This window comes from Scyliorhinus torazame, chromosome 6, assembly GCF_047496885.1.
Source record: "Scyliorhinus torazame isolate Kashiwa2021f chromosome 6, sScyTor2.1, whole genome shotgun sequence".
In the NCBI taxonomy this organism is placed as follows: Eukaryota; Metazoa; Chordata; class Chondrichthyes; order Carcharhiniformes; family Scyliorhinidae; genus Scyliorhinus; species Scyliorhinus torazame.
This window is the reverse complement of record NC_092712.1, coordinates 257,477,738-257,491,789: the sequence shown is the minus strand read 5'-3', so window position 1 is coordinate 257,491,789 and position 14,052 is coordinate 257,477,738. Positions and strand designations below refer to the sequence as shown.

The following is a 14,052-nucleotide window of genomic DNA, read 5'->3' as shown; positions in this document are numbered from 1 at the left end:
CAAGTACAAATATCTATACAAAAACACCCCTGAGGACCCACCCGAGCCCTCCCCCCTCACTCCCCCCCCCCCCCCCTCCCCCCTGGGTTGCTGCTGTTACCTTCCCATTTCCTTTATCGTTCTGCGAGGTAGTTAATGAACATTCGCCACCGCCTGGTGAACCCTTGAGCCGAACCCCTTAGTGCAAACTTTATCCGTTCTAGTTTTATAAACCCTGCCATGTCGATTATCCAGGTCTCCACGCCCGGGGGTTTGGCTTCCTTCCACATAAGCAATATCCTTCGCCGGGCTACTAGAGACGCAAAGGCCAAAACATCAGCCTCTCTCGCCTCCTGCACTCCCGGCTCTTCTGCAACCCCAAATATAGCCAACCCCCAGCTTGGCTCGACCCGGACCCCCACCACCTTCGAAAGCACATTCGCCACCCCCACCCAGAACCCCTGCAATGCCGGGCATGACCAAAACATGTGGGTGTGGTTTGCTGGGCTTCTCAAGCATCTCCCACACCTATCCTCTACCCCGAAAAATTTACTGAGCCTTGCTCCAGTCATATGCGCCCTGTGCAAAACATTGAATTGTATCAGGCTAAGCCTGGCGCACGAGGACGAAGAGTTTACCCTACGTAGGGCATCTGCCCACAGCCCCTCTTCGATCTCTTCCCCCAGCTCTTCTTCCCATTTTCCCTTCAGCTCATCCACCATGATCTCCCCCTCGTCTCTCATTTCCCTGTATATATCCGACACCCTACCATCCCCCACCCATGTCCCTGAGATCACTCTATCCTGAATCTCCTGCGTCGGGAGCTGCGGGAATTCCCTCCCCTGTTGCCTCGCAAAAGCCCTCAGTTGCATGTACCGAAATGCATTCCCTTGGGGCAACCCATATTTTTCCGTCAGCGCTCCCAGACTCGCAAACGTCCCGTCTAAGAACAGATCCCTCAGTTGCACAATCCCAGCTCTCTGCCATGCTCTAAATCCCCCATCTATTCTCCCAGGGACAAACCTATGATTATTTCTTATCGGGGACCGGACCGAGGCTCCCGTCATTCCCCTATGCCGTCTCCACTGCCCCCAAGTTTTCAGTGTTGCCACCACCACTGGACTTGTGGTGTATTTCTTCGGGGAGAACGGCAACGGCACCATCGCCAGTGCTTGTAGGCTGGTTCCTTTACAGGACGCCATCTCCAATCTCTTCCACGCCGCTCCCTCCCCTTCTCCCATCCACTTACTCACCATTGAGATATTGGCGGCCCAATAGTACTCACTTAAGCTCGGTAGTGCCAGTCCCCCCCTATCCCTGCTACGCTGCAAAAACCCCCTCCTCACTCTCGGGGTCTTCCCAGCCCACACAATTCATGACACTTTTCTCGATTTTCTTGAAAAAAGCCTTCGTGACCATCACCGGGAGGCACTGAAACACAAAAAGGAATCTCGGGAGGACTACCATTTTGACCGCCTGCACCCTACCCACCAGTGACAGGGGCACCATGTCCCATCTCTTAAAATCCTCCTCCATCTGTTCCACCAATCATGTTAGATTTAGCCTATGTAAGGTTCCCCAACTCCTGGCTATCTGAATCCCTAAGTACCGGAAATCTCTTGTTACCTTCCTCAGCGGTAAATCATCTATTCCCCTACTCTGCTCCCCCGGATGCACCACAAACAACTCACTCTTCCCCATATTCAATTTGTACCCCGAGAATTCCCCAAACTGCCCGAGTGTCTGCATTATCTCAGGCTTCCCCTCCACTGGGTCCGCAACATACAGCAATAAATCATCTGCATACAATGATACCCGGTGTTCTTCTCCTCCCCTGAGTACTCCCCTCCACCTCCTGGAGCCCTTCAATGCTATGGCCAGGGGCTCAATTGCCAATGCAAACAGTAACGGAGACAGGGGGCACCCCTGCCTCGTCCCTCTATAAAGACGGAAGTAGTCAGACCTCTGCCTGTTCGATTGCACTTGCCACCGGGACCCTATATAGCAGCTGTACCCATCCAATAAACCCTTCTCCAAAACCAAATCTCCTCAACACTTCCCACAGGTAGTCCCACTCCACTCTGTCGAATGCTTTCTCGGCGTCCATCGCCACCACTATCTCCGCCTCCCCCTCTGGTGGGGGCATCATCATCACCTCTAGCAGCCTCCGTATGTTCGTGTTCAGCTGTCTCCCCTTAACGAACCCAGTTTGATCCTCGTGGACCACCCCCGGGACACAATCCTCTATCCTCGTCGCCATCACCTTGGCCAGGAGCTTAGCATCTACGTTCAAAAGGGAAATGGGCCTGTAGGACCCACACTGCAGCGGGTCTTTTTCCTTCTTCACAAGTAACGATATTGTCGCCTCCGACATAGTCGGGGGCAGCTTCCCCCTTTCCCTGGCCTCATTAAAGGTTCTCGTCAAAAGCGGGGCCAGTAGGTCCATATATTTCCTATAAAATTCCACCGGGAACCCATCCGGTCCCGGGGCCTTCCCCGCCTGCATGCTCCTAATCCCCTTTATCACCTCCTCCACTTCAATCTGTGCTCCCAGTCCCGCCCTCTCCTGCTCCTCCACCTTCGGGAATTCCAGCTCATCCAGGAAATGCATCATTCCCTCCTTCCCTTCCGGGGGCTGAGCCTTATACAACCTCTCATAGAATGCCTTGAACACCCCTCCGCAATCTCCGCTCCCCGTTTCATCTCTCCCTCCTCATCTCTCACCCCACCTATCTCCCTCGCCGCTCCCCTCTTCCTCAATTGTTGGGCCAGTAGCCGGCTCGCCTTCTCTCCATACTCATACTGTACACCATGTGCCCTCCTCCACTGTGCCTCTGCCTTACCCGTGGTCAGCAGGTCAAATTCTACATGTAACCTTTGTCTTTCCCTGTACAGTCCCTCCTCCGGTGCCTCTGCATATTGCCTGTCCACCCTCAGAAGTTCTCTCAACAATCGCTCCCTTTCTTTACTCTCTTGCTTCCCTTTATGTGCCCTTATGGATATCAGTTCCCCTCTGACCACCGCCTTCAACGCCTCCCAGACCACTCCCACCTGAACCTCTCCGTTGTCATTAAGCTCCAAGTACCTTTCGATACACCCCCTCACCCTTAGACATACCCCCTCATCCGCCAATAAGCCCATATCCATTCTCCAGAGTGGGTGCTGTTCTTTTTCCTCTCCTACCTCCAGATCTACCCAATGTGGAGCGTGGTCCGAGATGGCTATGGCCGTATACTCCGTCCCTGTCACCTTCGGGATCAGTGCCCTTCCCAGGACAAAAAAGTCTGTCCGTGAATATACCTTGTGAACATGGGAGAAAAATGAGAACTCCTTACTCCTATGCCTAATAAGTCTCCAGGGGTCTACTCCTCCCATCTGCTCCATGAAGCCCTTAAGCACCTTGGCCGCTGCCGGCCTCCTCCCGGTCCTGGACCTCAACCGGTCCAGCCCTGGATCAAGCACCGTATTGAAGTCTCCCCCCATTACCAACTTTCCCGCCTCCAGGTCCGGGATACGCCCCAACATACGCCTCATGAAGTTTGCATCATCCAGTTCGGGGCGTATACGTTCACCAGAACCACCGCCTCCCCTTGCAATCTGCCATTCACCATCACGTATCTACCCCCACTGTCCGCCGCTATGGTCTTTGCCTCAAACAGTACCCGTTTCCCCACTAAAATAGCCACCCCCCTGTTCTTCGCATCTAAACCTGAATGAAACACCTGTCCCAACCATCCTTTACGTAGTCTAACCTGGTCTGTCCGTTTCAGGTGCGTCTCCTGCAACATAACCACATCTGCCTTTAATTTCTTTAGGTGTGCGAGTACCCGTGCCCTTTTAATCGGCCCATTCAGCCCTCTCACATGCCACGTGATCAGCCGGGTTGGGGGGCTCTTTACCACCACCCCCCTTGTCGACTAGCCATCCCCTTTTTTAACCCAGCTCCTTACCCGGTTCCCACGTACCCGTATATCCCACCGACGGTGCCCTCCCGTCTCGACCATCCCGCCCCATAACAGCTCCCCCTTCCCCTTAGCAGCCGCAACCCAGTTAACTCACCCCCCCCTTCCGCTAGATCCCCCTCTAGCGTAATTACACCTCCCATGTTGCTCCCAGAAGTCAGCGAACTCTGGCTGACCTCGGGTTCCCCGTTTGCCCTCGGCCCCTCACTGTGTGAGGCCCCCTCCTTCCTGCGTCCCTGTTCCCGCCATAGTTACCATAGCGCGGGAGCAACTCCTGCGTTTCCCACTCTGCCCTGCCCCAATTGGCGCAGTTCCCTTCTCCTTCCCCTTTCCTGCCCACCGGCGCCCACAGTTCCTCATACTCTTTCCCCCCCCCCCCCCCCCCCCAACGAGGGGAAGAGAGAAAAGTTACAGGATTGAAAAATTAACAACTTGAAAAATCATCCCCCCCCCCTTCCTTTCCCCTTCCTCGCCCCACATATTCACCCCACCACTTTATCCCAGAAGCTCTTTCTCTCGCCAGACTATTCCAGCTTCTCGTCCACAATGAATTGTCACGCCTCTTCTGCCGTCTCAAAGTAGTGGTGCTTCCCTTGGTGTGTGACCCACAATCTCGCCGGTTGCAACATTCCAAATTTAACCTTTTTGTGAAGCACCGCCTTAGCCCGATTGAAACTTGCCCTCCTTCTCGCCACCTCCGCACTCCAATCCTGGTATACGCGGATCACCGCGTTCTCCCACCTACAGCTCCGAGTTTTCTTCGCCCATCTTAGGACCATCTCTCTGTCGTTGTAGCGGTGGAACCTCACCACTATGGCTCGAAGTATTTCTCCAGCCTTTGGTCTTCGCGCCAGAACTCGATAAGCTCCCTCCACCTCCAAAGGGCCCGTCGGAGCCTCCGATCCCATTAGCGAGTGAAGCATCGTGCTCACATATGCCCCGACGTCCGCCCCCTCTGCGCCTTCGGGAAGACCCAGGACTCTTAAATTCTTCCTCCTCGAATTATTCTCCAGGGCTTCCAACCTCTCCACACACCTTTTGTGCTGTGCCTCGTGTGTCTCTGTCTTCACCACCAGGCCCTGTATTTCATCTTCATTTTCAGCAGCCTTTGCCTTCACGACCTGAAGCTCCAGCTCCTAGGTCTTCTGCGCCTCCTTTAGCCCTTCAATCGCCTGTAGCGTCGGGACCAACACCTCCTTCTTCAGCTCTTCCACACAGCGCCGCAGGAACTCTTGTTGCTCCGGGCCCCATACCAAACGGCCACCTTCCGACGCCATCTTGCTTCGAGCTTCCCTTCCTTGCCGCTGCTCCAAAGGATCCACTGCAATCCGGCCGCTATCCTCTCCTTTTTCCATATATATCCGGGGGATTCCCTTCTATTTCACCGCACAGTGATTTTGGCCGTTAAAAATTGCCGTTGGGGCTCCTAATAAGAGCCCAAAAGTCCCTTCCAACGGGAGGTGCCGAAACGTGCGACTCAGCTGGTCATCGCCGCACCCAGAAGTCCCCAGAATGCACTTTCTGTAACACAAAGTAATCAAATGAAATTCTTTTGTTTATTTTCAAAGAAGCAGACAGTCCACAACAGCAAATATCAAACTTTCAATTTTTCAATTTTCACCCCCCATGAGAATTTAGCTCTCCAAATTCCCCAGAGTGGGAGAGCATAGAATATGGTTTGGTTGGGAAGTGGGAGCGCAGGTGCCACTGTGTGATGCAGGTGTCATGCTGATGTATTGCTTCTGATCATTTGTATCCTCATTCATTGTCAGCAAGCAATATTGTAAAATTCTCATGTCGCCCCAATTGCAACTGGAAGTGGCATGTGAACTCTGCCCCTTCTCCCATCATAACTTCTCAGCTCATTTTAACTGGTGCAATATTAGATTATAGGATTAGTAAACCAGCGAAGATGAGCTCAGATCCCACCATAGCAGTTCAGAATTTGAAATTCCATTCAAATGAAATCTGAAGATACAAAGAAGGCATCAGTAGATGTTCAAAAAATCCAGGTGGTTCACCAATGCCTTTTAGGAAATGAAACTCTTGCCAGATCGGTCTGGCCTATCTGAGACTCCACCAAAATAGTTCACTGTTAACCGCTCTCTGAGATGGGGGGCAATTTTGAGCCCGCATTTGCCGTCAACGTAAACGGCGCCGGTGGTCCAAAATCTCTACAGATGGGAAACGAGATTCACGCCGGTGAGATCTAGTTCCCTCATTATCCACATACCCTCGCCTGTGACGTAACCGGGTTCAACCTCAACCTCAACCTCGTTTCAATAAATGTTAATACATTTAAATATGGTTATAGGGCTTCCCCGCAATATGTTTCCCCCTCACTGATTATTCATACCTTGCTGACATGACGTCATGTTAGTGAGGTTTACAACAGGTTTTTATAAACTTGAAGCAGTCAAGGGAAACCCATTGGGGTGCAAAGTTAAATCTAGTCCCCGGGGGGGGGGGGGGGGGGGGGGGGGAAGAGGGACATGCCAACCTGGCAGTGCTGAGGCAGACCCTCCGGGGATCCCCATTGGGGTTGTTCCCTTTATGTGTTGTGGGGGGAACACTCCTTTGCTGGGGGTGGTTCCTTTTTAACACAGCTAAGGGTGCCCTTTAAAGATGGTGCCCTGATCTCTGCGGAGCCAGCTAACCAGCTCCATCAGGTCCTGCCGCATCAGAGTGACGGTAAAAACCATTGCCCCAGATTCTCTGAGCACAGAGTACCAGAGAATCCAGAGAGAAAACGCGGCTATGCAGCTGGAGAGCTATGCGCTGGTTTTCTCACTGAAACTGGCGATGCAAGTAAATATCAGAAGATTCGACCTATGGTCTTGCAAGTCACTCAATTGTGTTAAACTGTTGCCAGAGGTTTAGGAATATCAACTCATCACCCCCTTGGGTGAACTAGGGAAGGACATTAAATGCTTGCCAGCTACACCCACATCCCAAGAATGAATTGGCGGGGGGGGGTGAAAGATCTTGCTGACTGATGTGTCACAATGAATTGCCCTTTTGCTGAAGATCCTGATGATCCACATGTTGCTGACATGCTTTCTACCTGAACAGTGACAACACTTACAGTCCACCATAGTGTAGTTCTCATTCTTCGTATGAAGAACGTTTTTGTTTTAATTGGCTGGTTTAGAGGCATCGGAGACGATTCACCAGGGCAGCTAGACTCAGGCGGGAATCACGATGGCCCGCAGAATGGAGCATGAGGGCAAAAATGGAGCCCATTGCGAGCCTCCCGCTGGGTCCACCCTGAAGAGGTTCCCACCCAGAGGAGACGGGAACATTAACATGCGAACACCTAATTAAACTTCATTTCGATATCATACCGGGCAGGAAGCCTGATTCACCAGCCCCTGGGATAGTCCAACACCCCCCCCCCCCCCCCCCCCCCCCCCGCAAGCCTGGAATTATCCTGGCGTGAATTTTGGTGCAAGTCCTGACAAACTGGGACCTGGCGCCTTGTACTCTGAGGGGGCGGGCTTGGGCTGGTCTGGAGGGGCTCAGGTCGGGTGCCCTTCCTGGGATGGGGACCATTTGGCAGCACTTCACAGCTTTAGCCTTGAAAATCAGTGAGCTGTCTTCAGTATGTCAAGTTTCAGTTCAAAGTCTTCCCTATGATGTGTTTGAACTCTTTGATGTCTCTCTTAGTATGCCAATCTCGGTGATCTGTCAGAGGAAGTGGAAGTCTTTAATGCGGTGGAAAACTTTGAAGTGCACTGTATCAATTTAATTGGCTTTAATCTTTTTAAGCCTCTGCATGCTAGATGCCTAAAAGCTTTGAACTGCACTGTTTACATTCAATTTCACAGTCCATTGCCTTTTGCATGCCTCTTGAGAGATCCAGGCAATTTCAAAGACAAGATTACTGTTTATTTTTATAGCTCTATAGGGGCCTTATTAATTCTGAGCTATTTCCTCTTCTGCGTAGTTGTTCTTTCTAACCACAGTTTCTTTTAAAGAGGCTGGCTCCTTGTTCTGAAGAGCTTCATCGAGCAGGGCATTTGGCAAGCCCATAATGGGCTATTACTCACTTTACGGGGAGGGGGGCGGGTTAAGGCCCTGCCTCTGTCCCTCCGAACTCCAATGTAAAACACAATCCACTGAAAAAAGTTTTGGGGTGGGGCGCTTGCTGATCTCTGAGGAGCAGGGTCTGCCGGTGAATTTAGGCCCCGTCCGTCAAGTGCAAGGTAAAATCCAATCCTCTGGGAAAAAAAATAAAAATTCTAACTGCCATTGAATGCCAGCTGAGCAGCGCTCCCAACGCCAGCAGGAAATAGTCCTGATTCCCCGCTGCTGGGAGTACATGGACTCAAAACCGGTGAATTGTGTCCACTGTCTCAATTTCTACCAGACTATCAAAGTATAGAGTGTGTTTGTGAGTGGATAGAGGGGTGTGATCATCCTCTTTGAACTAATATTTTGAATGGTGGGGTGTAGATAGCTCTGAGGTAAGTTCACAGTTTCAGCCAGGTTGGGCATGGGAATTGGAGAACAGGACAATTTGTGCCAATTTTAAGTGCCTCCGATAGCAAATATGGAATTTGAGGGTACCTTAAAGATTCCAAGGCAAGTTTCCCACTAGTGGTTCACAAGGCATTCGCATTCAAAGATGAAATTATATTGTTCTTTCCAAGAGCAGGCACAAAGAGATGAGCAATCTTCTCCTATGAACTTGAATCATATACTGAAGGCAATTATACATTTATCTAGTCTTCAGGACGTAATGAAATCTCTACTTATCCCACAGTTCTGCTGTAATTGGGTTACAAACACTTATTCTGTAAATGCAGCGTGTGTTAAGACAGACTAGTTGGATCACTGTCCTGAATAAAGAGTCGTGTTTGGTTGCTTTGCAGGTTGGTACGTGGTATGGCAGCTGTTCTTGTCCAAGTTTAAATTCCTTCGTGAACTTGTCGGCGACACCAGCTCACTGCAGGGAGATACTGAACCATCAGAGACTGAAAGCGTAGGGGACTCGCCACCCACACCTCTACGTCACAGACCCAAATCAGCACGTGTACGGAGGGCACCAATCGAAGGAACAACATAGAGAACCAAATTGGAGCTTTGCTCCATTATTTGAAATCACTCACCAGCTTTTAAGCACCATTACAGCCTGTGATTGGTTCGCCGTACTTTATTTGACTGTATGATTAACTTTCTAAAACGGCATTCTCTCGAATTTGAAGAAATTGTAAGCTTCGGGTCATACAGCAGTGCATGGAGCTAATTAATTTACCAGAGTTGCATCATCTAATTTTCTCACCGTGCTGAGAAAAACAATTTGCATATTAGTTGGTCAGTCATTCGATCCTCGATTGCTTAGGTCCTGGATCAAATTGTGCTACCAACTATAATCTAAATGTTATTGAATATGTTTCTGGTTTCTGGATAACTGAGCTAAGTACTGAGTTTATGTTGTGAAGTAGCACTTTGTAATATTTTTTATTATTTGATCTTGCTCATTTTAAAAAACTTGTCGCATAATTATGAAGACACATATTAAACATGTTTACATTATACAAAGTCATTTTCTACTGCATCTCTCCTGTTCTAACATGTCAATAGAAACAACCTGACTTACTTTCATGTAGATTCTTGTATAAGGACTACAAACTTCGCCATATCAAAATAGTGAAGATCTCATGAGAGATTATTTAGAGTTTAATGATAGGATTCTAATTTCTACTACCCTGTAACTGACATATTTTATAATTAGTTTCCCTCCTGGTTTCACCAATTGCACTATGGCTATTTTTTTATAGATTCTGAACTTTTTGCAATCTTCACCTATTTTTGACAAAACCTGCATCGCCCCACCTACCCGCTTCTGAACAAAATGATGTTCCTTGTAAATTGTATAGGGGAGTTTCATAACAATTATGCAGATTGAGGCTGATTTATTTGTGTCCTGCTTTATTTGGGCAGCACAGTCGGTTAAGACACTGTCATTTTCACCTTTGAGAGCAAGGTTCATTCAAATAGCAGCCAGAGTGGTAGGATGGCAGGCACGTCACTGTGTCAGTAACAAAGGTGTTAAGTGAAATAATGTTTGGCCATTTCCTGGGAACATGAGCTGCCAGCAGGAATAACTGTTGTGGAAAACAGAAACAGTTTGAACTCTGGTGGAAGTTAAACATCTTTGACGTTGATTCACACTAAACTAGAGTAACAGAGAGTTTTATTTGGGATTGGGCTTTGCAACACTGACTTAGAATATTTAGTGTTAATTCTGGCTGCTTATAATGGAAATATTCCATTCCACAGCACTGACATTCTTTGTGATGAGTGCAGAGATTCACTTTTTTTCTTTCCCCTTAATGAAAAAAAAAAGAATGTTGGAATGACCCCCAATTGTCATAAACTACTGTGTTTCTTCCAGGCATTATAAGGTTGTGCTATTGACTGGGCTGCTGTTACAGATCTGTGCATGAAAATAATATTTTAGGAGTTCATCTGAAAACTAAAGAATAAAAGGTGGGATCAGGCAGATGTATGGTGGGTTGGTGCGGAAAGATAATTGGGACTGTTGATTTTAAAATGACAAAATCAAGCAGGTCTTGCTAAGAGCTGACTTTTCCACTGAGTTTGCAGCAGTCAGTTTGAGTTTCAGTTTGTAAATGTCCTTTGGGGCCAGGATATTTGGGTGTTTTTTTCTGTTTTTCTTCTATATGCTGTATCGTCTTTCAAACATCCGCAAATTACCTCTCTGAAGCATCATAGCAGGAAATAAATGTTTTATTTCTTGAATTGACTATACCAAAAAATAATGTTGACTTATGTGGCATTTTACTTTTATTCTATCACCAGAAGAATATTGTGATTGCATGGTATCTCAGATGATGCAGCAGAAATGTAATTGTAAAGACTGAACAATTACAAAGAGGGCTTTAATGATGTATATATGTGATCATATACTATTGACGTCTTTAGGCATGTGTCACACACGTAATAAATATATGGTCTCGACTGATCATATTGCACTAACCGTAAAAATGATCAGGCACTTATCTTTGATATCCAGTGTATTTGTGACCATAGCCTGTTTTCCCTCATCGCAATCTCTGTGGTCATTGGCACAATCAGTCATTCCATTTACCTATACGAGTTATTTTCTGTACATTGTTTTCTGCATTGTATCAGGGTCCCACTTTCCACCATTCTAACACAGCTAATACTTAATCTCCTATGGATGCTGCTCCATCAGCTCACATCCATAGTCACATCCATGGTCTATCTGTTGCACCACCATATCAAGGCTCCATTCCTACAACCCCAACACTGCAATGATTGCCCCCGTTTTCAGCATTATCTCTAGCTTGTCTAAAGGCTCAATCCCCTGCCACCTTCTATCTTTCATTTAGATGGTGGTTCTTGGTGATCTGTTATCTGTGAACACTGGATCAGCTCTCGTATGTAAAAAGAGGACACCTATCTACAGTCTATAACCCCACAACTGTCATGGCGGTATTCAAAATCAAATGCTCAATTAGCTAAAGTTTTCGACAGCTGAACAGTGTCATAATTATTATTGCCTTGATAGAATGAAAAGGAAAAGACTATCTTGTCTCATTGTAGGAACAGTAACAGTAACTATTGAAATCATTACTAACAGTTTAAGGAGAGAGCTCGAGAAATTTATTTCTGCAGAACGTTTTGTTGGAATGTGAAATATTTTCCGGCAGTGCAGCTGAGGCAGAAACCATTGCATATAATGCATTGGAAGGAGAAAAATATACTGAGCAGGGCAGTAGAATTGCTTTGTATTGCCACTGTATAGAGCTGGCAAAGACCCCAAATGACTTCGTTTTGTGCTGTAAACCTCCTGTTCTTCTTGGTTCTAAACGTTTTAAAAAAAATTTAGAGTACCCAATTCATTTTTTTTCCATCCAATGAAGAGGCAATTTAGCGTGGCCAGTCCACCTAACCTGCACACCTTTGGGTTATGGGGGTGAGACCCACGCAGACACAGGGAGAATGTGAAAACTCCACATGGACAGTGACTCGGGGCTGGGATTGAACCCGGGCCCGCGACGCCGTGATGCAGCAGCGCTAACCAGTGCATCACCGTGTTGCCCTCTCTCAGTTCTAAAAATGAGACTTGTTTGGCTTTCACCAGAATCATATTTCCCAGTTAGCAATTCCAACCTCCATCCAGCAGTTCACTTCGGCTGAACCTAAGCACTCAATCCTCTTTGAACCTCCGAACTGAACTTCAGATCCAACATCCAGACCATTCACCAACTCTGCCTACTTTACCATTACAGCATCTTTGGTTTACATCTCTAGCTAAAGTGCACAATCACTTAAATCTCCAAATGATTGTAACTTTTCAGCTTGGTTTCTTTAACATCTGCTACATTCCAAACACTTCCATCCTTGTTGATGTGCACTCATGATTTTGCATACCTTCGACTTTAGTTTCAAAAGGTATTTGGCCTGATATTTTGCGGAGGGGCATGGGGAAAACCTGGCAAGGCTGGGGATGTGGATGTCTTGCTCAATTTAATGGCAGGGCCTCATTATTATTTTCTTCCATGCCCCGCCTAGCACTGGTCAAATTGACAGGCTAGCCATGCCAGGCAGGAAGACCACGAGAAGAAGGCTTTAACAGGAAACTTGTGGAGGGGACAGAATGATGGAATGGATTTGTGGATGAGTGGGTGGACGGTTGCAAGAGGGAGAAAATTAAACATCAGGCCTTGAAGTGGGGTCTGCGATCACAGCAGTGGGACAAAAGTGGCCATGATCGACCAAGAGGAGGCCAGCGGCTTCCCTTGGGAGTGGGGGGTATCCTTGTCCACAAGGTGTACTTTAAAAGGCATTCACCTTTTTTGAGCTCCCATCTCCCTTAGCCCAGGGAACCGGCAAGGTTCCTGTTAAATTTAACTCAGATGCCCAATTGTATAATGAGAACCTGATTTGAATATGTTACTGAATTGTCCAGCCTCTTGCATATGCAGTGAGTTGGGGGTGAATTTCTTGCTTCAAAGTTTTTAATCCCCTTTTCCCATCAATTTTGGAGTGGCGTATGCGGTGGGTTCATATCAAGGCCATTGTATCAACAATTGTAATGGGGAGAGCTGTTTCCTCATCTTACCGAACCTGAATCAAATAGGCTACCTCAAACATTGTAATAGGTAGGTGCTTGTTCTTTCATGGTAATAACTTTATACTCAAAATACATTTGTCATAAATACAGGGCATTATGCCACTCTTGGATGTTTGCTTTAGGTTGAAAAATATAATGGTTATAATATAAAAATGAATAAATTGTTACAGATTTCATGTTTCTGGTTACTTTTGAACATCGCTTTTACATTAAGTTATTAGAATGCAAGTTGGACTGTTTATTTGACTGCAGAAATCTCTGAGTACATTAGATTGTATGGTCATGCTCAGATACAGTATTATAGACAAGAGATAGGTGCTGCTTTCACTTAACAGTGCAGATGAGTGTTATTAAAACCCTTAATATGTTTTCTGGTTCTTAAACTGACTGCTGTGATTGAAACAATGGAATAAAATTAAAAGTTGAGAACACCACTGTGATTGTGCAAGTTTTTATTGGTGCCTTCCTTTCAACTTTCTTTTCACCTCCTTCCTTCCTCCAACACCCCTTCCCCATTTTCTGGGATACATGCTCTAAATCATTGAGGCAGTGAAACATTTCTTTTTGCACATTTATCAATTCTAAACTCTTTTGCATAATCCTGGTCGGAAATGATCTTGCATCTATGAAAACTATGCTAATTTAACTACACTGATGTGCTCCTAAGTCTGGCTCAGAAGAGAGGTAGGAAAGACGACCACTATTGATCAGGAATCAGCAAATTGCCCAACAGCAATGAAACAAATGCTAAGATTTTTAACTTTTCTAGTAATGGCTGTTCTTATATAGCCAGCCATGCACATTTAAAGAAAACATTTGTAATAGTACAAAAATGTCACGTTATTTTAAGATACTCAAAGGTAAGTGCTGTACTTTCATTGCAAAAACCTTGTTCAAAATATTTTTTATAAATGCGGAGTAATGTGCTAAAGAGCAAAAGCATCATAGTTACAAATTGAACATTTCTGGTTAACATTAAAT

The 14,052-nt window shown here is 46.9% G+C and overlaps 1 protein-coding gene across 1 annotated transcript in view; it reads left to right on the top strand.

Annotated features, from left to right (window-relative positions):
• Positions 1 to 13,505, top strand: part of smim13 (small integral membrane protein 13) — a 44,704-nt gene extending 31,199 nt beyond the window's left edge. Inside the window, exon 2 of the mRNA XM_072509583.1 lies at positions 8,816 to 13,505. Within this exon, the coding sequence (XP_072365684.1) occupies positions 8,816 to 9,009 (194 nt within the window). The 3' untranslated portion in view covers positions 9,010 to 13,505. The remainder of the gene's footprint in view (positions 1 to 8,815) is intronic.
• Positions 13,506 to 14,052: the final 547 nt, after the last annotated feature.